General features: G+C 38.2%; 1 protein-coding gene across 2 annotated transcripts; it reads left to right on the top strand.

Moving 5' to 3' along the window:
- On the top strand, positions 1 to 25,554 carry ngfrb (nerve growth factor receptor b). Of its 2 annotated transcripts, none has more exons than XM_079476787.1 (6): positions 1 to 227; positions 5,603 to 5,744; positions 9,748 to 10,107; positions 19,745 to 20,018; positions 21,200 to 21,360; positions 22,157 to 25,554. In XM_079476787.1, the coding sequence occupies exons 1-6, from the start codon at positions 192 to 194 to the stop codon at positions 22,483 to 22,485; spliced, it is 1,302 nt and encodes a 433-aa protein (XP_079332913.1). In that variant the 5' UTR covers positions 1 to 191; the 3' UTR covers positions 22,486 to 25,554. The 2 variants fall into 2 exon arrangements, with proteins under 2 accessions (XP_079332913.1, XP_079332914.1); XM_079476788.1 differs by having other exon boundaries at positions 6 to 227; positions 19,850 to 20,018.
- The last annotated feature ends 1,802 nt before the right edge of the window (positions 25,555 to 27,356 follow it).

The following is a 27,356-nucleotide window of genomic DNA, read 5'->3' as shown; positions in this document are numbered from 1 at the left end:
CATTTGAAAGCTTGACACGAGCACACGCACAGACTGCGAAACACTTCCACAGGTTTCACACTATAATGCTCGTGGGTTACTTGTGAGAGTTCTTCGTGACAGTCGGACATTATTCAAATTTTATATCGAGTCTGCGAGGAACTAAGATGCCCAAACCAAAGAGTGAATAACTCATCCCCACAGAAGACAGCATGTTCAGTGTGATTTTACTCTTTTTACTCGGAGCGGTGAGTACAGATTGTCTCTAACCCGTCTGTGATCCATCTCAGGCAGCCGACTTTACCTTGATCTTCAGTCAAGTGATCCAGACAATCCAACAGTTTAATTCTTACTTTAGCTGATGTGTTCTTTATAACGACATTATATCCGTAACATTACAAACTGATAGAATGTATATGTATCATTCAATTATAAATGATAAAAATGCTTAAAGAGCTTTTGCTCACACATTGTATTTACTGCCATGTTTGTAAACAGGTTAATGCATCAAAACACATGATCCTGCCAAAGTCGTTGTGTTTCCTTAAAGGTTCAACCATTAATAGTTACAAAGACTTGTGCTGTAATGCGTTATTATGGCTCATGAAAAGGCATCTTCACAGAGAGAATAATAATGCAGTATAAAATGATGTGTTAACACTTCTTTTCATTATTAATAACTTCAATTATCTCGTCACGCCCACTTTGACAGACAGGCACATTGTTTTTATTTCAGCTGAAGTGTGGCTAAATTGTGTGTGTGTGTGTGTTACAGCAGCACATGCAGTTCCCCATAAAGTCAGATAATTGATGAAGCATGCCCACATAACTGTCGACACATTGAGATGATGTTTGTACCCGTTTTGTGCTAGTTATTGGTGGTAAGGTTATGTGTCTTGTCTTGTTTAAAACTGAGGCTGGAGTTACACCCATGTAAAGAGCACGATGGGCGTGTGGGCAACAACAATGTCGCAGTCGAGCAGGATGTCAACTCGTGTCCTCTGAAGCTACACCCACATATTAGTGTCATTTTACGTCCAGCTATATCATTGCAGAAGCTATGCAGACAGCTTTGCAAGTACTTGTTGTGTCTGGATGATCTATTTGATCTTTTTGTAATATTTTTTGAACGATTATATGCAGAAGTATACATAACAAAAAGCATGGTTAATTCATGGTTACCATGGGTTTAACCAGAGTAACCTAACCATGGTTTTCTCTTTTACAAAATATTTTAAAATATTTTTTTGTATGGAGTGACTGTTGCCATTCTCCACTTTTCTCCACTAAAGTTCACATTTGGCAAATGAACTCCATACGGAGTTTGTCAATCTACGTCACTTCGTGTTGCATGCTGGGTGTCGCGGCCATATTTGTAGGTGGTAGCGGCTTTTCTCCGCTAGTGAGTTCAGTTCATTTTTGTTCCGTTTGACTTGATTTATTCATATTTTCCACCGCTTTAATTTTCATCACACCACTGTACGCAGAAGCGAGGTGAGAGACGTGGTAAAACAAAACAATCGCCAGTAAACAACCTTCAAAGATGGCAGCGCCGCCCCAGCATCCAATGCGCCATGACGTTGATTGACAAGCTCTATTGTTGGGGTGTCAGGGGTGTTTTCCAGGGCTAAGTGATGTTGGGGGTATCTAGCTGGTACTTACTAGCCCTAGAAAAAACAGCCAAAAAAACGTCTGTGGTGTCACATCTCAAGTAAAAAAAAGTAAAATATGCAGAAGTGTAATCCTTTCACACCAAAGCATTAGCGATATAAATAATTGGCCTTTGCAATTGTAAATCTCATGGTATTACACTGCAAACAACAAAAGCAAACAGAGACAGAGTAAGCTCATTAGAGAGAGAGAGTTCGCTTCTCCAGAAGCGTGGATGACTTTAAAATGTTGACATGCGCCAACAGGCTATAAGGGTTATGAGTTAAGTGCATTCAAGCATTCATACGGCAGTTCCCAAACATCATGAACTCTGTGTGTGTGTGTGTCAGTGAGAGACGTTCTGCAGTAGTATCTACTGTCAAAATACATCTGTATATGACACATATATCACATTGTTTTGAGGGGATACTGTACAACTCCCTATAAATCACTTCAGTCATTAAACGTCCTTGTGTGTGCAATGAATGGGAAAATTTTACTCCTCAGAGATAGCTTGAAAAGTTTCTTATGAAACCTCTGAGGGACGTTTCCAGTTGCTCTTCATTTAATCTCAATGCTGTGTGTGTAGGAGAAGCAGATAAGACACGAAAAACATTAAATCTGCGATTTGTCTTACTAAAGTGCTATAAAAAGAAAGAATAAGTCAGTAATCATTTTCTCGTCTTACACCTGAACACAGTTCTTGTTTGGAAACACGCCACTGTAATTTACTGGTGTTTGCTAAGGCAAGCACGTTGTATTATCACTCATATTTAAGGTTAGGGATTTGAACAAACTCGTCCTATGCTGCCTGTGGTATTGACATGAATGATACAGAAATCTTGTTGAAGATTAGGGTTTTGTTTGGCACATGTTTGAATAGTTAGAACTTTAATTGAGGAAACCAGAATATGATGGAGACTTGGGTGTAGGTTCTTTCAACCCGAGCCAGGAAGCAAGCATCTAACATCCATGCACCCAGAATTGCCACCGCATAATAACATGCTAAAAACACCTTAGCATCTGCGTTAGTATGGCATTTTGTACACAGTGAGAGCTCATTTGATCTCTTTGAACACTGCTGATTTGCTGTTAATATTTAAGTTACTATTTTAAAAAGTTAAACGTTATTCTTTACTTAAATTTTTACTTCGGAATTAATATTGTTGTTGTTACTTACGCAGAGATGGCAGGCCAGAGGTAAATCATCAAAACACATTCAACTACTAATAAAAAGAGTTGTAGAGTAGATCATAAAATCCATATTCTTAAACAAACAGTTCACCCAAAATATTCTTCCATCATTTACTACACATTTATTACATTTACATTTTAATCATTTAGCTAAAACTGTATTACACAGATAAATCTTTTGTATTCAACAGAACAACGAAATTTGTAAAGCATTTTTCTACTATGGTAGTCAATGGTAAAAAAGAAACAAATAAGTAATCAAATTAGTCAATTTTTTAGGGAAAAAATTCAAATTATAAAGTTTGGTTTCATTTTATTGTTTTTTTCAATACGTTTCTAATTAGTGGTTTTATTTGGAGTTCCATTGCTACCATTCTCAAGAAGATCTGTACTAAAAAATAACATGTTTTGAAATGTCACGCATTTCTTGAACCAAACTACACCCATTACCACAGTCTTTTCCCCTTTCAAGATTAAAAGTGGCTCCAAACTGGTTTCGTGACATGCATACTTGTTTATGAGCCCTTACACATTTTCTACACATCTTTACCTTGGTAATCAAAGAATGTCATGATAGAGAACAACACTGACCCAGCGTACAGATTCTCCAAAGAGTCACGGACCGGTGAACATCTGAAGGCTGTTGAACTTTACCTGGAGCTGGAATGCTTGTGTGTGTTTGTGTGTAGATAGGAGGTTACCGCATGCCAGGGGGTAATGTGTGGGACAGGTAGAAACGAAGGGAATGTTAATTTGTTCTTTCCCAACCTCCTTTACTCCTCACCCATCACTGTCACTTATTCAGCTGATTCACAAAGCCCTGAAGGGCATCATCTAATCTTTCTCTTTTACTCTCACATATCCCACATTCTGTCTTATCCCAATCTTTTAACGTCATTCCACACACCTGTGACAAATGACTGCCACACGCTCAGCCAATCGCTTCTTTCCGTTCACCCTCCTCCCTTAGGCATCAGCCAATCAACAGCCGCTTTAGCACAAGGCTAAATTCTTCGCTAATGTAAACGTAAATAAAACTCGTGCTGTGTTGTTGCCGTTGTCTGGGAATTATCCTGCACAAAAGAAACATTTTGGTTAAAATTGTGTGATTAAAAAACAGATGGACTTTAAGTTTACGTCATTAGTTTTCGTCATAAATTGATCGCTCCACTCTGTCGATGCATACGGGCACCTGCAATCATAATGGAAACCATTAAATTCATTTATACCAAATGGGTGTAAAACAACCTGCACCTTTTAAGTTAAATGTACTGTGAATGTTCAGTCATGTGCTGCTGATACAAGCTGATACCTGTTTATTTCATTTTGACGCTCTCTATCTTTCCAAAGCAATGCGGTTGACAGGCATTAGACATTATCAGCACTAAATAATGCAAGAAGCCGAGCAGCGTTGCTGATCAGATTGTATTTTTGGCTCGGAGTCTGTATGGGACGTTTCTGGGATTGCATTCCCAAGAGATGTTAGACTCAGAGCCGAGAGGAAAACTCTACTGGTCAGCAGTTACAGTGTCTTCGGTTGCCAAATCTGCTACTATCTAAGTTTCCCGAAGTAAAATTTCATTGTGTGATGTAAATCCTTCGTTTTGATTCGTTTCATAGCTGTTAGCAATGAGCAGATAAATGCTGAATTTATAGCAAAAAGTAGTTCTACAGAGAACATGAAACAAAAAAAATTCTGTCAGATATGATTTGTAAATCAAAATATTAAAATGAATAAAAGGTATGTTTTAACCAAATTATAAACAGTAACAATAACAGAACGGAATGACCTAATGGAACAGACCTAAAATGTCTAAATTTAGCTTTTGTTTAGTTTCATCCAGTAGTAAAGTTAGGTTTTAGATTAAACTTCTGTGGAATAGCTGATTGATCAAATACAAAGTAAACTGGCTGTTGGTTGCGCTGTTGCTTTAAATTTCTTGTTGTTTTCCAAAAGGTTTTTAATATTTTTTTCTTTGGATTCGAAAAATTCTTCCTTTTGATAAGGACTCATTAAAAACAATCATAAAGAGTGTTGTTTTCATTTGATACATTTATTCTTCTCTTCTAGTACTCGGAAAACAACTGATATATTTAGCAACATTTTTCTTCGAGCAGAGGTGACTGTATAGTTCTACTTTGAGTGCCAATACAAAAGGGGAAAAAAATAATTTTGTACGGTTTTATGATGTATAAAATGTATTTTTATGAATGTCATTTTTTGTATCAAAGAGGGTATACTGGCTTTGTAACTAGAACTAAAGGTTTGTTCGAATTAATCGAACAAGAAAACAAGACGTCGAAAACAAGACGACGAAAACTAGACGTCGAACAAGACAAACGAGCACAGGACAGCAGACACAAGGGCATTAAATAGGTAGACTAACGAAGGATAATTAACATGGGACAGATGTGGGTAATGAAACACTGAAGGAAAGCTAAACGTGGTAACGAGAGAGGCGGGGCCAGAGGCAGGGCCAAAGACGAGACCGGAGAGAGCGCATATTATGTCATGACCGACAATAATATTTAGCTTGCACATATTCATCTCCTTCCATCAATCAACGCATCATAAATTGTGTTCATGAACATCAGGGTAGTGTGACCCAGTGGAAATGTGGTATTGTGTTATGTTTTAATTCACATAAAAACATGTGAACCATGCTTTGTTTTTGGTATTTTGTGTGGGAGGATATTTGGATTCTTCAGTGTTTCCCCGGGTCTTTCTCTTTTCAAATCTGATCTGTATCTTTTTTCTTTTCATGTTTCTTCTGTATAGGGGGATGTCCTGTCCACACGGGACACATGTCCTTCAGGGGCGTTCACAACCAAAGGAGAGTGCTGCAAACAGTGCCTGCCAGGGGAGGGCATGCTACAGCCCTGTGGAAAGCATCAGACAGTGTGTGAACCGTGTCTTGACAGTGAGTATCACACACACACAGTTCTCTTAGACCGCAGCACTACAAAAGATGATGCTGCTGCTGCCTTATTTAAAATGCCATTTCCTGAACTCTCACGTCAGGAGGCTTTTCAGCTGTGAACGGTAATTAGCAGTTAAAGTGGAAATGCTTTTAGGAAATGAGAGAAAATAACAGTCTGGAGTGCTCGGAGACCGTTCCGAGTGTTTCAGGCCGCTTACAGCTCTGACGGAAATTAATTGTGGAAAATCGGATGGTACGTGACATTTTGTGACTTTGCTGGATCACCCATCGGAGTACTGTAGGAGTTTCCAGTTTTTTTGTTCATATAAGCTGGTCCTGAGCCAGGTCCTCATCCGAAGCCTGCCAGAATCCCACCGATTTCAAAATTGTCTCCCACATGTCTGCTTGCATGACCCAACTGAACAAGATGAGATACACAAGAGAGATGAATGGAAGTAGACAACGAGTAACCCGTGCTGTGACCAAAAATGGTCATACTCCTGCATGTAATTTTTTACATTTGTTTAAAATGATGCCAAAATATTTTTATGGAAAGTACTTATTATACCTACAGGTTTATAATATATACTGTACATAAAAAATATAAATATTTGGGCTGTCGCAAAATAAAATTTTCACTTCACGGATATCGTGGCAAAAAGAATTCACTATACTCACAGTAACGATGTTATACTGTACTTTACACATATATACAGTATTTTAAACTGTTTTTAAAATAAAGAATAAAAAATTCCAGCCAAATTCATCTTTAATTTATTTGAATTTCAATTCAGGAGAAAATAGGCAAACTACTTACCCATAGTTGTATTTCAATGAGTTCTGTGACTGATAGTGTAAAAACACAATAGACACGTGTTGTGTCCGGTCTTCAGGTTCCCGTCTGACACCCTGCCTGTGTCCAGTGTTAAACTGCCGTAACCCACAACATTCTTCTTCGTGTAATTAGTTTCCCATCTCTCCGTCAGGCTTCTTCCCTAAGGGCCCGTGCTGAGATTTGAGATTCTGACCCCATCCATCAACTTTCAAACCATTACATGCTGAAAACTCCAAACTCTTCCTTTCCCAACTCCCATAAGTCACCCAACGCTGCTCGACTGCACTCCAGCAATTATGTGTTGACACACAAAACTAGCATATCTGGTGCTTCTGGAATAAAAACAGCTGTTTAAGATGTGATTAATGCAAGTTACCAGGCACATATGGTTTCTTAACACATAAGTCCTTTAGTCTGATTGAATAAGTCTGTAAATGAACTGTGCCATTTCTGCACAACAAGTGTCCCTGTATAGAACTAGGAAAAGAGTGATTGTTTCCAAACAGGTTTCCCCAAAATATACCAATGTCTGTGATTGGTCAGTCAAAGAAATAAATTAATCATCAAATAATCAAAACAATGTTGCTTTTAAGGGAAAACCTTTATAAAACTTGCTTATGGTTGTCTCTGCAAGAACATATTTTATATTTTCCTTTTAAACCGTCTTTCTTAAAATTATTTATTATATTGCAATATCAACAGTCCTTGGTAGCTGTGTAAAGCAGATAAACTCCACCCAGCTGAACATAACTACTGTTCTGTATCTGGAGCCCTCAGGGAGATCTACCTTCTGTTTACTTACAATTGTCACTACAGGTTCCCATTATTGTACTGTCAAAGTAGTCATGGCTCATATTAGCTTCAGTATTCAGATGATTTTCTCTAATTCAGTTCTTTATTGAGTGTCTAGTATAGTGTTTTATTAACTGTTTATGATAGTTCAATATGTGTCTTCAGAGGTTTTCAAAGAACTTCTATAATGAAGCGTTATGTTCTTATTACCTTAGAATGAGCTATTTTTATCTACATACAACGCGGGTCCCCTTACATGGAATTCGCCATGTTGTTTCTACAGTAGCTCAAAACGGACAAACTACTCCACAGAGCGTGTTTCGTAAATACGTTATCTCCTTTGGCAAAGAAATGAAAACGTGACGACATTAGATGTGTGTCAGCCACCGTAGGGCTTCGAAAGGGAGGGGTGGTTGCAATTCACAATCTCACCACTAGACACTAGAATTCCATACACTGGACCTTTAAAAATCCAGACTGTAGGATGCTAGATACTGTTTCAACCCCTGGTTGAGTCCGATACGGACATTTCCAGATTAATTTAAACCAGCGGCTTGAATTTTTTAGTTCTAGAATCTTTATGGTAATAATGAAATCCAATCTGAATAGTCTTTAAATGTTAAACTGTGACTTTGTTTGTACCACATCAGATCGGAGTTTCACATCAGGGTTCTCAGATCCGGTGATGAATGAAGCTATTGTTTCCGTTCACTGAATGTTGTATGGACCTATAGTTGTATTTGTATCTGTATTCTTCCGTCTTTCTATTTTTACAAGTGTTTTACAAATTGATCTTCTGCCAATCCCACTTTCAAGTCATAGAATAATACATTGGCCATTTTAAAATGGTCTGCATCCAAATCTGTCTTAATGTTGTTGAAGCATCGCAAATCCCATACTGAGCAACCAGTTTGTATGGATTCAGAAAGTCGTTTTACGACATGTCAGTTTCTATCTTGTAAATGGTCTTGTGAAACTTTTATGCAAGTAATAGGAATGCAAATCTGAAAAAAAATCAAAACATTTTAAATGCAGTTTTATAATATCATAAATTTGGCATAATGGTTTTACAAAATCATTGAATTTCCTATACTGGTGTAGTTTAATACACTCACACACTGTAGAGTAAATGCTTTTGTTTCTGTTAACTGAAAGACATTGAGTCCTACATTTGTCCTATTGAGCATTATTGATTGCTTCTATGAGTGGTCTGTCTCATCCCCCTGTACTGTCTCTGTGACCACCTGAGACCCCCATCCTCTTGTAGTTCATGCTAAAAATTTAGAATTTTTAAAGGCTCGTGCTGTCTGTGCAGCTTTTCTTTTTTATACTTTGATAAACAGAAGCCATTTACAGAACGTTATGTCAGCAGTTTACTGTACTGATGCCGATTCACACGTATGCTCATACTGTACAGATCAGAACACCCCCACGCACGTTGGCCGTCTCTTTTAATGCATAAACATGCATTATTGATGTCTGGCATTATGCTAATGGTTCTCAAAGAACAAAGATGAGGAGAGCAGACGAGTTTCATCTGCAGGAAATGCACAGATTACCCATCACCCCATCCAAAGTAAAGGCTCTGTAACAGGCCCCCCAGAAGCCAGCGCATTACCCCCTTATCATGAGAGCCATTAGCAGCAGCACCCAGGGGAGTAAGAGAAGCCGTAATATGCAACTCTGTTTGTCCCGCACAAAGACACAATGACATTTCATCCCGTTTGATGGATAGATCCAGGGATAACAATGACATTAGCTGGTCATCTCTCTCTTTCTCTTTCTGGGTCTGTGTCTGGTCACTTCTTGAATACCCCATGCCCCAGTGGCATATATTGTACTGTGAGACTTGATATGGTTTGGGATACGAAGGGAAAGTGGGAGCTGGTCACAAAGATGTGCGGTGTGTCTCACACAAACACACACACACACGGACAAAACAGCTTCTTGAATAATGTATTGATAGCCAGACCTCTATCCTATCCTCTAATATATCCGAATAGGATATAGAGGATTGGACTACAATACCATAAGCATGCGGCATTTTGATATTTTCTCTCTGCTCTTTGCAATATTAATATTGTAATTCGTTCTTACTCCTGGGTCCATAGACTCTCGACATACATTTAATGCTCTAATGCCCATTCAGATGGTCAGCACAGTTCAGTTGGCTTTTGTTTCAGGGTTACTGTAAATGTTACTTAAAAGGTTCAGATAACAATGACAATAAACAATGCATGGCACCATCTTATACTCTTTGAAAACTTTGAGGATGCTACTGTTTTAATTATGATCAAATGTGATACCATTGTTTTATAAGGAGAGAACTGTGTAAGAGTGTTGAAACTGTCAACCTTTCTTTCCGTCTGTCTTTAGGCGAGACGTTCTCTGAGAACTTCAGCCACACGGAGAAATGTCAGCAGTGCACACCCTGTCCCAAACTCATGCGCATGCTGACGCCCTGCACCGACTCCAACGACGCCATCTGCGTCTGTGACTACAACTTCTTTTTCAGCAGCGTCACAGGCCGCTGCGAGGCATGCACGGTGTGTCCTGTGGGTCAGGGGGTGCTGATGCGCTGTAACTTCGACCGCGACACGGTTTGCGAGGAGTGCATTGATGACACGTTCTCAGACCAGGAAACCTCTTTCGACCTGTGTCTGCCCTGCACAGTGTGTGAGCAGCCGGATATGGAGTTGAAGAGCTGCACTACTGTCAGTGATGCCATATGCCAAGGTAGAAACAAAAAAAAAAATGCATTGTTGAACACCCTGTTACTTGTCTGGCAAAATGTTTTTTTTCATGCTATGTGGTTGAATGGGTGTGTTGGATGGTTGCTAGGGTGTTGCTAGGTGCTTGCTTAAAGTAACTAAATAGTCCCTCTTGTAACTATATTTCGCTAATGTAACAGTAATGTAGATTGTCCTGTTCAGGACACGACCACTGTATTTTTTTTAATAAAGTACATTCGATTATTTCAAGCACAAACAAAACATCTATGCACACAGAACCAACCTGGGATATGGAGCTTTATTCATTATTCGTTGCCATAATGCATTTCTGACACAGTTATCTGATTTGTTTCATTCTTGTGATCAAGTGGCAAAACTACACGGACACCACGTGCAAATGTGTTCCTGTTTACCTGGGGCATGTCTGCAAATCACAAGAATTGTTTTTGCCATGACTGTGGCTCTTCCTCTTTTCAGCTTTAAAGTTTGCAACAAGATTGTAGCCAACTATGTGCGTGTGCTTTTGTTGCAGGCACACTTCTTAGACATGCTCCAACTAGTAACAGATGCTACTATTAGTCTGGTTTGCGATCTTTCATGCAACATTTACATAATGCGAAATGAACTTGTCTAAACTGATTCATGCTGGAGTGGTGCTTGTTAAGCCATCAAAGCCAAAGAGTATACCGGTAAAACTTACAAGATTCCATTGAAATGGGCATGCTGGGTATTATTGCCATGCTGGGTAACAGATTCTCCAACACGACTGGGCATTCTGGGGCTTATCGGTTCGGTATTTAGGATTGTAGCTAGCTACTGTAAGGGAGGAGAGCGACCTTGTAATTTAGATACGTAGACTACAAATAGTTGTGTAAAGAATGTAGACCTACCATTGCTCAACTGACTGTCTCTTGGCATAGCTGGAAGTGTTGGATCTTTAAATGATGGGATTAATGACCTGAGCTCAGCAGTGAATAGAGTTCAAGCTGAATCTTGAAGAATCAGGTTTTTGTTCTGTGTCTGGCAGTTAAGATGTTTTCAGGGTTTGGTTTAACCACAGCCCAGGTTCGGCCAAGAAGGTGGCTTTAATTTATTTTCACTAAATGCATTTGTATGGCATCGCAAAGAACGTGTCTAAGAAATTTGGTAGTGTGTAGCACTAAACTTGTGCATTGCATTCATATGCAACGAAAAGCAAGAGACCGAAAAAAAAACAAGCTTACGTGGAGAAGACAAGTGACCAGTAGACTGTGTTTACCTCCACAATAGGACCTGCCACAAATGATTCAGCGGCCAATGCGGCGTTTATGTATTTATAAGGTCCTCATTAGTAGGGTTTAGTGTGCACATGTGTAGAACTTATTCATGATTTATGCTCTTATGTTTCTTTAAGATTACTTATATATTTGGGATGAGGGTAATCTCTGCATGTGTGTGCGTATATGTGTAGGCCTGTGATATTTATCTGCATGGAGATCGACATTAGGTTCGCTCTGACCTCGTCTGACCTCTGGATGGAGGTGAGAGGTCAGGGGTCACAGGTGAATTAGTTTTACAAACATAAAAATTAACTTTAAAAGAAAGCAAGCAAAGCATGCTTGTTGTCCACTGCAAACAAATGTGGCATCAATTTCAGATAAAAGACTTCAGATTTCACCTATAGCAGTTTTCGAGGTTACTTCTTTATTGTGTAAGAAGGAAATATCAATATAGAGTTTTTAAATTCAGTGCCGTTAACTCTTATGATTATCCAAGATTTTTGAATGAATAAAATGTATAAAGAGCATAGAGAGTAGAAAGTTGAGACAGAGTGAATCCGTAAGAACTGTAGCAACATCTCTAACATGTCAGGACAGTCTCCTGCACAGCACGGTATGAAAAAAGATATGATATGGATTTGTCTTCTGTAATGGGAGATTAGCTGCATGTGAGGCCGTATCTGTCAGTAGAACATCCAGCATGAAAGTGGCGTTTAATTTCATTAATAAAAGCATGAAATAGTGTTCGTGTGCAGAGTGTGTCAGAGAACATGAAGAACATTCCAAGTGAAGCTCTCAAAAACATGCCCACATAACATCCTACGGGGCTATTCATTGTTTTGTATTATGACATTATTACCTTTTTGTAATTTTTTTACATTGTTACTGTAATACCAATAGTTTGATTACATTAAGAATTAATTAAATATAAATAAATATATTAGCAAATAAGCAAAATAGAATTTCTTTATTTTTTTGTTGATTATGGAGTAAAATGTGCTCTTTGTAGGTTCTGGAAAGACTTCTATCAAATGGAATAAAATACAACTAATAAACACTTTAAACACTGATAAACATCCACCAAAGGGGGTCGAGCTTTCTCATACGTAGCACCTAAACTCTGGAATAACCTTCCTGATATTATTCCAGGATCAGACACACTCGCCCAATTTAAATCTAGATTAAAGACGCATCTTTTCAGCCAAGCATTCACTTAAAGCAAATATGCTAAATAAACCACCAGGAGTGCTGACATTAGATATTATTTACTAGAATAATTGGATTTATTATATAACACACCATGTAGTGTGTTTTACCCTTTCTGGGGTTTTTCGTTTTTCCCCTGTAAAGCTGCTTTGGAACAATGCAAATTGTGAAAAGCGCTATATAAATAAAATTGAATTGAATTGAATCTTTATCAAACTAAAATAAGCAACACTCTCAACACTTCTCAAACCATGTTGTTCTTATGACGATATTTTTATTTTCTATTCTTAATTTTCTATGAAGTTAATAACTTAAAAGTAATAAGTACTACAACAGCGATACCTATCTATAAACTATATATATATATATATACTTTGTATAAATCTGAATTAGAGTTCAAACTTCTTTACAAATTGTGAACAAATTCCACTGGAAACCTTTTTTTAAGATGTGTGTGTTTCTGGGTGAATGTGTGCACGCACATAGAAGAGCTTTATTGGTCAACCCATCCAAAGTCAAAGATTTATCATCACCCATGTTGACTCTTTAACTTTGACCTCTCTTTCTGCCAGTACAATGTGTGCCTTGAAACTGAGACGTCTGTCCATACTGGACACAAATAATCTGTCTCTCTCTCCCTCTTTTTCTGCATCACTCCATTCTAAGACAATGAAGTGTTTCCATTCATAACAGCCAATCGTCCTCCAGCTGTCTGCACTTGTCTGGCATGTGGCCTATGACATTAGTGGAAGTGGGGCGCTTTGGCGCGATGTGAAGGTCTGAGGTTATGGTCCGACTCGTGTCTGTCACCCCATATGATGCTGCTTCTCTGGCTTATACATTTGCAAAGACTTTGGGCCAATGATTTTGTCTGGGATATAGCTGTGTGATCGTGGCTGAAATTACATCATTGAAATGCCCAGTGTGGAATTTCAGCTTCTTACAAAGAATAAATTTTTTCAATCGGTTGCCTGTGCCAAATTTTCAAAAGAATCCTTTCAGTCGAGAACAATTTGCATCTATTCTTTTATCTAATAATCTTACACTCCGCAACCCCCATGTCAAGGTTCACCCACAATTCTGTGGGGCAAGAGCATATCTGCATGACATCACGGACATTCTAGTATTCAAGGTCATTTCCTTGAAATGTTAATGCATATATAGGGGCTGCAGATGTCTGGGATTTGATGTGGAATTCTCTTTACTCATTCACATCACTGCTTTATGTTGCACGTATTGTTATAATCAAAGGTTGAGTTATCTTTAAATTCGTATTATTATTCCTGACCAATTACAATACTGAGGTATAACCTCTCGTCGCTTTGATCTCAGAGGAGATAAAAGCATTACAACACATAGCTTAAGCCGTCACAGAATTGGTCATCTTTTCGGTTTGTATTCATCTGTTTCCTCCACTGGAGCAAAAGGTGAAAAATAATTAATTTGGCTCAGTAAATATCACAATATCATATTAACTTAATATTTAACACTGTTTTAACACATTTTTTAACACATTTTTTCAGTGAGACGTAATAAAACAAATATATTGACTTTTTTCTAAAATGTACATGTATTCTTTTTGTTTGTTTAGTGAAGAAAATTTTGTTTTTATTTAACAAATTTTATTTTGATCATACACTTAACATTTATGGTGAATTCTAATAGAAATATTTGAGTTACTCAAATTGACTTACTTTTCTACTTACATTTACCCAATATAAACAGTATATTTCATTGATTTCACAGCATTAACCTTTACAAAAATGTAAATTATTTCACGTATAATTATGGTTACATTTTTAGACTGTATCAGATGCTCGCTTTTTGTAAGAAACAAGGCACCCATGCATGTAGACATTTATCGTCCGATCACCGATAGATCCGTCTACCACTACAACATTCATACCAATCGCTAACATACATTTGAAATTAGACCTAAAATATATGTCCTTACACAGCACTCTGACATACTCGATTCATACCAAGGTAATTTTCCCAATTATCATCCCGATTTCCTGATATTCATGTCTTTGACCGAGTTAACCCTGAAGATCGCGGGTGGTAGTAGGAAGCACTGATTGAGGATCAGATTTCCCTGCCACTGACATTGTCAACTTCCCCTAGACTCAGTTCACGAAGAGATCAGACGAGCAAAATTTGTCTCTGTTGACATCAGATCACAAGATTTGCTTGTTGGTTATTGGAACAAGGCTTGGTAAGGAAGGAAGACTTCCGCTGATCCGGTGGAAGAACAGAGACACAATGGCAAAATGAAGACAGATTTGAGGAGGCTCAGATTTAGAGAGAAGGCATATGTACAGAAGCCATTGCAGTCAATAATAGAGATGGAGTTTCTCCAGTGCGCTCTCAGGTTACTCAGACTGACCTTACTGAGTGCTATCACGTTTTGCCGCAGAGAACACATACGCGCACACGTACACACGTGAATAACAAATGACACGTTCCACTCTCCGCCGTGACGAGACATGTACAGTATCTGCGGTAGCCGTGTAGTGACTCCCCAATAAAGATAATGACACGGTAAGATCCCACTGACAGGAAACACTTGCTCAAACCCTCATCTCAGTTTGTGTTGCGATGCAGCTAGTTATCTTCTCATTGTTGATTAAAACACACAGGACTGTAAAGAAGAATTATGATGCGTGGGGGGTTTCCTATTTTACTATCACACGCATGCATAATAACAGTAATCCATACGTTAAGTTAAAACATTAAATCCGAGGGTGTTCCTGATGCTCACCGTGGGCCGTATAAAGACGGGCTGTAGAATGTTAAACACTATGAAGAATGCAGAGTGCTGGCAGCATTATGTAATGCAAAACGCTAAGGGGAATCACACAGCGTGAATAGCTTCCATTGACACCTACCACTGCTGTCTGTGTCTGTGTTTTAATACTAGATTTAAAATACCAGATACCAGAATTATCTAAATAACACTGGTATAAGAATAAGAGGCAGACTGAATGCAAACATGTCACAAACTGAATGGCAAGAAGTGACACAACTTTCTGCCGTTCAATTTGTTTGTGTTAAATAAACACATTACAAATACAGTATGAAAATGAGGTCATGGTGAGACCTTCAATAATATTGACTTTCGATCGCAGACTTGACAAATCTGAGCTCAGTTTGACAGATTGTGGACATCTCTTCTGAAATTATAATGACATTTGTGAGATTTCTGACTCTTTCTATCAAAGGAGAATTATTCAGGAGTATCCATTTGCTCTTTATTTGACGTTTTTCTGGTCTATGAGGAATAGTTGAGATATTAAAGAAATATCATATGTGATCTTTCTTTCTTATGGGCAAACACTTACGGAAACTAAACATTGCATAACTGTGGTCATTTATTTTTCGGCTATTTTATCATCGGTGTGCTAAAAAATCATCCTAAAAAATAAGATATCTTGAAAATCTCTTTGATTTAGTTAAGATATAAAAGATTCTAATCCATAACTTTGAAGTCTAAAGAATGAAGTCGACTTAGTATTCTGAATTTGGTCCTCTGGTGTTTCGAGACCTCATAACCAGCAAAACTTTGTTGGACAACTACCTTCAGCCAAATAATTATTAAAGGTAACCAACTTCTTAGCTGTACCGGTCCATCGGCAGGACCAGCATCAAACTTGAACTGACCAGTTTGAACCAGCCCGAGTCTTCAGCAGAGGTTGCTCAATGGACGCAATGGAAGTCTCAATTATGCTCCATTAGGGCATCGTCTCTAATGTGTTTTCTGAAATCCTACTCAAGATCCAGTTTTTTTCTTTCTTGTGGTTTGGTTTATCAGAACAATATGTAAAAGTGTAACGCAGAAACAGATCAAATGTAAAAAGAGAATAAGTGAAGCAAGAACCTAAGCATGAGAGAAAAAGACATAACTGTGTCACATCTTCATGAAGAGGAGGAATTGCCCAACTTAAGGTCAAGCATTCATAGGAGAGATGTAATGGAGAGATAATGGAGAAGAAAGAGAGAAATTCGGAGATGGCCGAATAGAGAGAGATGGGTGTGTATGTAGGGGGGACAAAGAAGATCTCTGTCTGTGACGGTGTCTGGTGTCTCTTCTCCCAGGATTTGCTCTTGTCTGTGTGTGTGTGTGTGTGTGTGTGTGTGTGTGTTTATTTTTTGTGCGTCTGTGTTTGTGTTCTTGTTTGTCTATGTGGAGACCATTTAATACTGTGTTTGCTATATTCGAGCATCACTGCATTACTTTCACTAATAATCACAATTAGGAATTCAAACAAACTCTGAACCTGACTGTGCTTGTGCTCTGGACATGAGTTATTGTGTGGATTGTTGTGGAGAGATTCTGTTCTGAAACATTCCCATTTACTTACGTTAATGGAGGAATGCCAAAAAATCTGAATATGACAGAGACTTGGGTGTGGTACTTTTGACCCGGTCATGCAAGCATGGAAATGCCATCCAGCAACCCCATAAAGCACCAAACACCACTTGGAAACCTCACTAACAGTATGGCGACACCCTGGCAACCACCCGCATGCTGTGATTTTCGCAAGCAAGCAAAGTTGTAAAAAGCTAGGTTTAAATTATTAGATGTGTTAATCTTACCCCGCTCACATTCCCAAAATTCCCTCCAAAGTCTGTCACGCTGCACTACTTTGATCAATAAATCCATGCCCACATTCTCTAGAGTGCTGCGTTTCCACAAACTGAATCCCCAATGACCTCCCATCCCCCTCTGGTCAGAATATCTGATAATCTTCAATGTGTCTTTCCATCTGTCTATAGTATAACTTACACCACCCGTTTACTGAACACACACACACACACACCCCAGCGCGCACGCACCCACACACAGTATCCTGGGGCGAGGTCTGTCCTACTTGGACTGGGCTTTATACCTCTCCAATCTAATCACAGTCTCCTGCGCTAGAGAGTGTCCATTATGTTTGACTCGGGACAAAGCCTGTTTATTACGGCTCTCAATCGAATCAGGGCTAATTTAATAAAAAGGACCATTTTTTTAGCCGGACAAATCAGAGACAGAGCCATCTTAGTTCTGATGCTCTTGTTCTCAACTTTACCGGATTCATGAGTCTTGTTTGAGGAAATGTTTCAAAAGAAACCCAGGTAGAATCAGCCAAATTTTCCCACTATTTTATTTAAAGGTCTGGTATGTTGGACGATATATTGACCGAAAGGCAAACAATATACATATCTATGTCTTCAGAGGTGTATAAAACCTTAGCATTATGTTTTTATTACCTTAGAATTATAGATTTCTATCTACATACGCCGCGGGTCCCCTTACCTGGAATTCACCATGTTGTTTCTACAGTAGCCCTAAACGGACAAACTGCTCTACAAACGCGTTTCGTAAATATGTTATCTATTTCTGCAAAGAATTGAAAACATTTCATCTCTGTCCTGTTAGAGCAACCATAGTGCTTTGAAAGCGAGGGCTGGAGAAAGCCGTTGGTTACGATTCACAACCCCACTGTAACGTGGATTCATAGACGTTCGGATCCAAATGCAGTGTTTATTAACAGAATGGTCAAACAGGCAGAGATCAACAACCGGTAAGGTATGTAGGGGATATCCAAAATCATAAACAGTCACAAGCAGAGGTCAGGGCAGGCAGCAGAGAATCGCAGTCAATATCAAAAGTCCAAAGTAATACACGGAAGGGATAAATACAGGGAACCACTCAGAAATGTTAGCCTGGCTAAACAAGACTTCGCAATGATTGGGAGTCCAAACACAGTATATATAGCGGAGTGGAAATGGGGACCACCTGGTGGCGGTTAGCATGGGATTAGGGGAAATGGAGTTGTAAAAGGGAGAGTCCTGGGTGGAGTGCCTCTACTGGATTTCATGGGCACTCCAGCTGACGATCGTGACACCCACCACTAGATGTGGCCAATATCTCCACATTGCACCTTTAATTTTGAGGACAAATTCTTAGGAATACATACATAGTAAAGTGTTTTTAACAGAGCTGAGAGCAGTACATAGATTATGGTTACTAAAACTAAATAAAGCAAAAAAATATACAAGCGTTTAGGAGCTGATGTGTATAACTGACTTTGTGAATTAAAACGCATTCTTACAGGTCTGCTTATAATTCCCCTATTAAAAACAGACTAATTTAAGCACAGTAGGCATTTGTCTTATTCATAAAAATTTGCAGAACATGTGTTTGTGTACTGTATTCTTACAGCAGCAGTTTATGCAAAATTTGATTACAAACGATTACGCTGTGAAACGGTTTGCATTGCGAAAATTATGTAAACTTGATGGAGGTGTATGTTTTATTTTCAATTTGAATGAATAAGATATCAAACTTTTATAAATTTGTATTCAGACTAGCGCTGTCGCCGCATCAGATTTTCACAACACGACTGTCGTGACGAAAAACTATTCACAATATCAATATCATTGTGATGTAACGATTGTGAATCTTAAATGGATAGTTCACCCAGAAATGAAAATTCTGTCATCATTTACTCACCCGGAAGTTGTTACAAACCTGTATACATTTCTTTGTTGTGATGAACAGAACGGAAGTTTTGGGAAGAATGTCGGTAACCAAAAACAGATCATATCCCCCATTTACCGCCATAGTAGGGAAAATAAATACTATGTGAGTCAATAAGGGAATGAGATCTGTTTCTTGACTGACATTATTCCGAATTTCTTTCTCTGTGTATATCAAAACAAATAAATGTATACAGGTTTGGAAATTCAGATTAAATTCAGAATTCTCATTTTGGGGCGAACTGTCCCTTTAATGCAAAATAATGAATGGGTGCTTTTGGATATGTGTAGAAAAAACACATTTTGGATAATCACGGTTTTAATACCAAGGTTAATGACATAACTGGTATATTCAGTCAAATATTGTGAAAATGAGTGATTTCCTCCGATATTTGTTCTGCTCAGGTTTTATGAGCGAGGCCTAACCATAAAGATGCTTGTGTGACTGCATGGATGTATTTGATATTCCTGGTAACACAATGCTCTACCCATGTGCAATTACTGTATATAACATTATACATTACCTGCTTTACATGAAACCTTGCTTTAGAGATACTGTATCTGTCATGCCATACAACCATGCCTTTAGCAACACATACTAACAGATGTTGTAAACTCTTTCTCTTTGTCTCTCTCCCTTTCCTTCAACAGATGTAGATCCTCTTAACAGCTCACCCTCTCCCTTTTCTCCTCCTCCATATGTTTCAACTTCTCTTTCCCTTCCTACTTTTTCTCCTTCTTCTCCTCCTCCATCAGATGTCTCGTACACGGACAGGTTTCTACTGGACAATCCCACGGAGAGTGTGACCACGGCTGACCCTGGTCTGAAGAAACTTCCCGGGCTGAGTGATAACCTGATTCCCATCTACACCTCCATACTGGCTGCGGTGCTACTGGGTCTGGTGGCCTTCATCATCTTCAAACGGTGAGAAAATCTCTCTCATTTTGTTTTGATCTTGATCTTGACTTTCGGCAGGACTCATGATGTTAAAGCTTTGGTTGAGCTGTTTTTATGAAACGTAAATAAAAATGCTCCTAGGCTGTTCTCCCATCTGATCCGTCACAAGTTCATTGTTTATTATGTGATCTTATAATAACACATCTTAGAATATGAGAGTTAAAATAGAAAAAAACATTGAACGTTAGGATTTGATGAGTTGCTTGGAAACCAGACCACATTATTTGTAACCTCATGAATGACAATATTTGACCAAGAATGTTAAACTTTTATATGGAATAGGCAGAAGCATCTTAAAATAAGCCATGTATAGGTTGATGTCCCGAAGAGTGTAAACAGGGTGACGCTGTCAAAACATCGCTCTGTTTGTTTTAGAGTCTCGACCAGCCCGAAGGCCATGAGTTTAGAGCAGGACTATCTGTTTGTCCAATCATCATCAGTTTGGTGATACTGTTGGTGCAGAAATGATGCAAATTTAGGAAATTGTGATCAAACATAAATCTATTTCTTTTGGACAACACAGTGGTTCAAAAACTAATCTAGGACACGAGAAGGTATTTTCTTTGAAAACCTAGTTTAACATGATGGTTTAAAAAAGTTATGATCAATTTATATCAATAATTTTTTGGAAGTTTTTAGCAATCGAGGCATGTAAACACACAACGAGGGTTGTTGAGGAAAGGAGGCGTAACATATTAAAATGACAGCTGGAGGGTGCGACATTGACCCACTTTGGTTCATGAAACGAGTAAACATTGTAACTCTGTTGTGCTTGTAAAACATTGTTCTGTTTGTTTGAACGGTCTGACAAGTCAACGTAAGTCTCGACCAATGGCATGAAAGAATGGATTATATCTCTGGCCAATAAGGCCAGAGCCCCGGGGTATCTGAACACCAAGGGCCTAAAGGTATAGTTCACCCCAAAAGTGATTATTCACCCTCATGTTGGTAACCAAACACCATTGAACCCCATTGACTTCCATTGTGTGGACACAAAACCACTGTCAAAATATCTTCTTTTGTGTTCCACAGAAGAACATGAAAGTGCATACATCCCTTGTAGCTATGAGACACCCAGTGGCCTGAAACCCTGAAATGGGTAGTGACATTGATAAATATTATAGCTTCTGCTGTTTAATGTCTTTCAGGTGGAACAGTTGTAAACAGAACAAACATGGAGCCAACAACAGAGAGTGTAGTGCAAACCCCAGTCAGACTCCTTCTCCCGAGGGTGAGAAACTTCACAGTGATAGTGGGATCTCTGTTGACAGTCAGAGCCTACAGGACGGCCAGGGACCCCCGCATACAGGTACAAACACAACAGGCAGATAGTTATTGATAGTACATCTGTTCAGTGTCAGAGTTTCAACAGAACACGGGTTTCAGCTCACATAAAATGCATTTAATGTACAAAATAGGACTTCGTTCTCCAATCCGGCCAAGGCAGTAATCCACCCGGTCAATATTGTCCAGGTTGAATCTATAACTCTTGCCTCTCTATCGCCATCACTGTTTGAAACATAGAATTGCAAGTTACTTTTCACAATTATCTTCATGTGTGTTAATGTCAAATGATGTCAAACTGAAAACTACTGCAAAAACGCACCCAACACTCAACTTATAAATCATTATTATATTCTATTATATTATTTTTACCAAAGAAGTTACAGATTGTGGCTTTAATATTGAAAGAGTTCTTACCTGCAAGCTGCTATTCTATTCTGATCATTTTAATATTAAAAAAAACATTTTGACTAAAAACTTAAGTATGTTTAAAGTTTTGGCTAGTAGTATATATTCACTGTAAAAACAAAATGTAAAATTACAGAAATAGACTGAATATTTTATATTTTACTTTACAAAAAATATATATAACTTTGTTTCTGGCGCCCCAGCTGCTGTATTTTACCATTCTTACAGGTATTTTTACAGTGTTATTTCATTGTAGAATACTCAGTTTGTAGGCGTTGGTGTTATTCAGTTCTAGTTCATAACATTTGTGAAGTTATTGCAGTTTCTGAATCATCATTTATGTTTGTTTTTTAATCTTGTTTTCGATATAAAAGTCCACGAAGCATTGACTGAACGGGTTCTTTCTGTTGTAGTGGTTAAGATAGATGGAGGTTCAGCCCTCTCTTTACCCTTACACACGCGGGAGGAGGTGGAGAACCTGCTAAATCGCACCTGCGAAGGGGAGGAGTCAGGGGCCAACGAAGAATCCGATTGGTGCAGCCTGGCAGGGTTGCTGGGATACAAGGAGGAGCACATTGCTAATTTCAAGCAGGAGGAGAGGCCCATTCAAGCCCTGCTGTGTCATTGGGCTAATCAAGATTCGGCAAGTGTCGATACGCTTTGCACGGCGCTTAAGAAGATCAACCGGGAGGATATTGCGCAGAGCATCACGGTCAAACCCACCGCTACATCTGCCGTATGAGAAATACACACCTTATATTGCCTTCAGCATACCTTGATGTTGCTGTATCACTATATCCAAATCCTAAATGCAAATGCTTTTTATTTGAAACCTTCGTTATGGCCAAACTCAGATTCAGTCTTTATTTTCAAATAACACACAGGCAGAAATGATTCTTTTAACATTTAAGGTATTTCAGCAACACATACACAAACTACAAGCTGTCTCCAACTTAAGCCTCTACTGTATATTTTTTCTCTCTGTATAAATGAACCACTAATAACACGTCAATAATAATATATCAAATGTGGCAGGTTCAGTGAGTTGCTATGCAATGAGTGTAACATAAGCTCAAACCATATCCACTGACTCTCTTCTATCAGAGTTTAACTCATGTCATGTACACAGATTAGTGTTGTGCTCCTGTGATTCGCATTCATGTGCAGTGTTAGTCAATGTGAGCAGAAGAGCATGAACGGGAAGAAATACTGAAGGGGAGAATCGCAACAGGGGACCTCTAGGAAAGGATATGTTTTTTCACGGGAAACAGCCAGTTATCTTGTTGGCTAGGGTATCACCTGATCTTTCGGGTGTAGGTCACGCAACCAGCATGAGAAATACAAATTCAAGTGTTTTAAGTGAAATCGTGAATCAGTTCTCATATTTTTTCACTGACTTGAAGATCCTACATAGAATAGATAGAACTACACCCAGAACTGGGATTTTACGATTAAACTAAGTCTCATTCTAGAGAACAACCTATTGGACAAACCTTTGTGAAGTGCAAGAGCCATGGGTAGTTTTGCTGTGTTTTCCAAGACCGACAATCAATAAAAGATAATGTGAGCGTAGACAAGGAATCACTTTAAGAGAGATTTTAGAGCAACTATGATAGGAATACAGTGGAGCTGGAAATTGGAAGTGTATTGAGACTTACCTGAATGCAAAGGCATTGATATATTCTTTCGCATCTTCTTTGTAAATAGACCGTCTTCATATTTACTAGTTACATCCCCACTGCCCTCATTTTTGGCATTCTGGGTCCGGCTTGTTATCACACAGTTTTAGGAAATGTTTCAAAATCAAGCCATCGGATATTATCAAATATTGTATCAATCAACATTATTTCTTTGAAAAATGATGTGACAGTTAATAGGATATTTATAATGTTGTTTTGTTAATAGTAGTGTTTATTTTAAGTGGGCAGGTGACTCAGAACATTCTACATGGAATGAGATGGTGTCTGCCGCCCTGGTGGTCTGGCTGAAAGATGATAGCGGTTTTCTTTTCTTTTTTTTTAACTTTTTCTTCATTACCTAGGTAATGTGACACTGGTCAGTACTATCTATGGTCATCACCATGACAAAGCGCCTGGCCATGCACTCTGTGACCCAGTCAGAAAAATGCAACACACATATGCTCTCGAACACATTGAAAAGACACAACCTGTGTGACTGATCTGAAGATTTAGGATTAAAGTGATTTTATTGCAGATTTAATTACAAGTGTTTCACAGTCACAGATAACCTGGTGTGAGAATGTCACAGTTATGACTGACAGCCCTAGAAAAGTCAAATAAGTCAATATTGAGTAATGTACTTTTCTGTTTAGTGACCTCCGATGTTTACTGGCGACATTTGTGCTCTACTTATTCCAATTCCAATGGTGTCTAAATGAAAACCATCCCTTCCAATCTCTAAATTATATTTCTTAAACCAGACCTTGAAGAGTAGAAATGTGTTAAAGAGTTAATGTGATAACAGAAATGTGGTTTAAATAATGCTAAATCAACATAGCTTACCAATTCCATGCATTTGACATCCTTGGGTCAAACATTGCATTTCAAATAGAAATAAGAAATATGCAGGGCAGTTTAATTTTCTCAGGGCTTTGTGGAGGTTTGCCCATCTGTCGATTGTTTTTTCCACGTTGTCAGCATATCTGTGGCCTTATAATAGAGTTTATGTAGCAGAACACATGTGCGGAATGCACTAAAGGAACGTACCGCAGCTCCAGTACAGACGTTTGGAGATGGGTTTATTTCAGGAATGGAAGAAGGCCGGTTTGTTACGCAGAAGACAGCCTTTGCATTCTCTAGCTGCATGATAGTCAGTATTCGTTCTTAAAAATGCTTATAATGTATATTTTCAGCATCTGCTTAATGCTGAGGAATGTGTTTTAAACTCTATATAAACCCTTCCCCACACAAATGTTTATGGCCATGCATTTTTGAAAGATGTAAACACACTGTAATTTCTCTTAAAATGAAGGCGTTCTCCATTTCTGGATGTGAATTGTTATTGTTTGTTTCTTTTAGCATTTTATAGAGCGTAGCACTTACAATATGCTTTTTCTATAACAAATGCCTGAGGTTAATATCAGGTTTGTGTGGTATTCTTTTTGTGTAGTTTGTACATAATTTGCCTGTTTCGTGGTCGTTGGTTGTGCTTTTTTATGCAAAGCCTTAAAATGTTTTGTTCTTGGTCAATATCTTTTGGCCAGTATTCAGTGCCACCCTGAATTTAAGTTACTGATGCCACGTTGTGCTGGTCGGATGGATCATCCTATGAATTAAACTGGGATTGGTATTATAATATTCAAACACTTAACATTTTACCATGTTATTCCTGTTTAAAATAACCATGCATTTTTTGGTAGTATTACACAATTTCAGAGAAGTCCATATCTTTGAGTTGGACGTTTTAAGATGGTTCACTGTTCTCTGACGATGAAAAGTCTCTCTGTGTAGTTGTTGGAGCATTGAGCATCTACCCTTCAGAAATCCCAAATGATACCTGGTGACAAACTGCCCCATGATGATAACTTGACTGAATCTTGCACTTGATGGAGGGGCTTTGTGACCAAACAATGATTGTGAGGACCGTGAAAGGAGGAGAATGTGTGACGTGTACATTGTTTTTTGTCATGATTATTTGAACACAGGTTCTGCAGGAAGAAGATTTGCTGAATGTTACATGTACTTACTGTACTTACGCTGTATAAATGTGAATTTACTATAATTCATAAAGTAGGTTTAATGCAGTTACTATCACAAACAAGAAATAATAAATGAAATAAGATTGCGACTGTACATTTGTCTGATGTTATTTTTTTGTAGAAGAGATGCGTCTTTGCTCCTGAAGATGACATTTTGCGAAACATTGATGCATCACTGTTTTATGCTTTTTCATCAGGTCATTATGAGGTTTATTTTTAGAAGAATTCCTCTGAAATTTCAGAATAAGCTCTAAGATATGATCTCACTGATATTTCAGCTCTGCCAAAACTCTTCAGCTCATTTGACCTGTAGTTCTCACATCTGAGCAAACATCTCCGAGGATTTGGGGTATTAGGAACGCTGTTGACACAACAAACGTCTTATTCCCTCTGTGATGTTCTGTTCTGGGTCAATGAGCAGACACTTTCACATTGGATCCCACATTCCTAAATGTGTCTGAGCGCTCACCACTTCATTTGGAATTGTGAACTTCTCTTTCAATCATTGCTTTACTTTTGTTCCAGCTTTAAAAGTCCCAGGGCTTGTTCATTTCTTTCATAAGATGGACTTGAGTAAGCGATATGTCCTTACAGTGTGAGTCAAGGAAAGAGTCACTGAATAAAAGAGAATGAAACATTTCATCTTTCTTCTGGAACTGCAAATACATTTGTATTGAGACAATGTTTATATATATTTCTTGTAATTTAGTCATCTCACAAATGCAATGTAAATGCCAGACCGATCTGGATCAATCTTCAGCAGGCATTCTGTTTAGCATATTTGCAAACCCCTAACTTGCAGTAAATATGAAAGCAACTGGAAAAAAGGAACAGAAATAAATATAGACTAAAAAATAGACTAAAATGTAGTTTGTTGTCTGCTCTGGCAAGTTGTCATTGATTATTTCATGAAGCCTGCTATTATTTTCTGTTCAAACGAGGACATACAGATGAGTGAACAACAGAATTGAAATTTTTGGCAAAATTCTGTTTGAAATAATAAATGACCAACAGATGCCATTTCCTCCATGTGAGGAATGTGAAGCCTTTGTTTTGTATAATTTCAGTTTTTGATCAAATATCTCCCATTGACATTCAACAAGTAAACAACAGTCATGACAACATCACAATATTGACATACTGTACCCAATTGTTACTGGTCTCTTCCTTTGTATGCATATTTGTGATTGATCCTGATGTGATGTTTATTTCTAGAAAACAAAAACAGACAAAATGCAACAAGTAAACATGTTAATAACATGCTGGGGAGCAGTTATGGAATTGTGTGTGTTCTGCTCAGTCGTCTCTTCATTGTATTGAACAAAATTATCTGGATCTTTAGGCTCTTTGATGCTCTACATGTGTTCACAGAAAAACTGCTGTAAAGTGCAATTAAACGCATGCGGTTGCAAACCAAACAATAAAATAAATCGTCCATTTAACCTTAGAATTTCCTGCTCTTTACAGCACCATTTGATCATTAAAAGTGTTCCTTGGTTTAATAGAAATGGTAAGAGGTATTGTACTGATCACTATACTTTTTTCTGAATTTGACTTAATCCATTTGAAATAAAGCTGTAGTATAAAAATAGTTCAAGAAAACAAAATGATACACAATTTCCACATAAGACAAAGATCAGTTATTTCTCAATATGTAGCAACTGTAAAGTTCTGTCAAGAGCACAAACTGGTTGATTGTTGGTTTTAAATGTGTAGTCTAAAATGAGTATATATATATATATATATATATATATATATATATAACAAGTTCAGTAAAAGGTAGGAAGGAGGCGGGAACCGGCGAATGTAAAATATTTGTATTTAAACAAACAAACAAACAAACAAACACAACGTACAGTCGATGCCTGGTCATCTCTCACTGACGCACCGGCCTC

The sequence above is a fragment of the Barbatula barbatula genome (genome assembly GCF_947034865.1).
Source record: "Barbatula barbatula genome assembly, chromosome: 16".
In the NCBI taxonomy this organism is placed as follows: Eukaryota; Metazoa; Chordata; class Actinopteri; order Cypriniformes; family Nemacheilidae; genus Barbatula; species Barbatula barbatula.
The sequence above is the reverse complement of the archived record's forward strand: the minus strand, read 5'-3'. Positions and strand labels throughout refer to the sequence as shown.

Coding starts and splice junctions, on each gene's coding strand:
- ngfrb (XM_079476787.1), top strand. CDS start 192: ATGTTCAGTGTGATTTTACTCTTTTTACTCGGAGCG. Junction 10,108..19,744: donor CAGTGATGCCATATGCCAAG/GTAGAAACAAAA, acceptor TTCCTTCAACAG/ATGTAGATCCTCTTAACAGC. Junction 20,019..21,199: donor GCCTTCATCATCTTCAAACG/GTGAGAAAATCT, acceptor AATGTCTTTCAG/GTGGAACAGTTGTAAACAGA.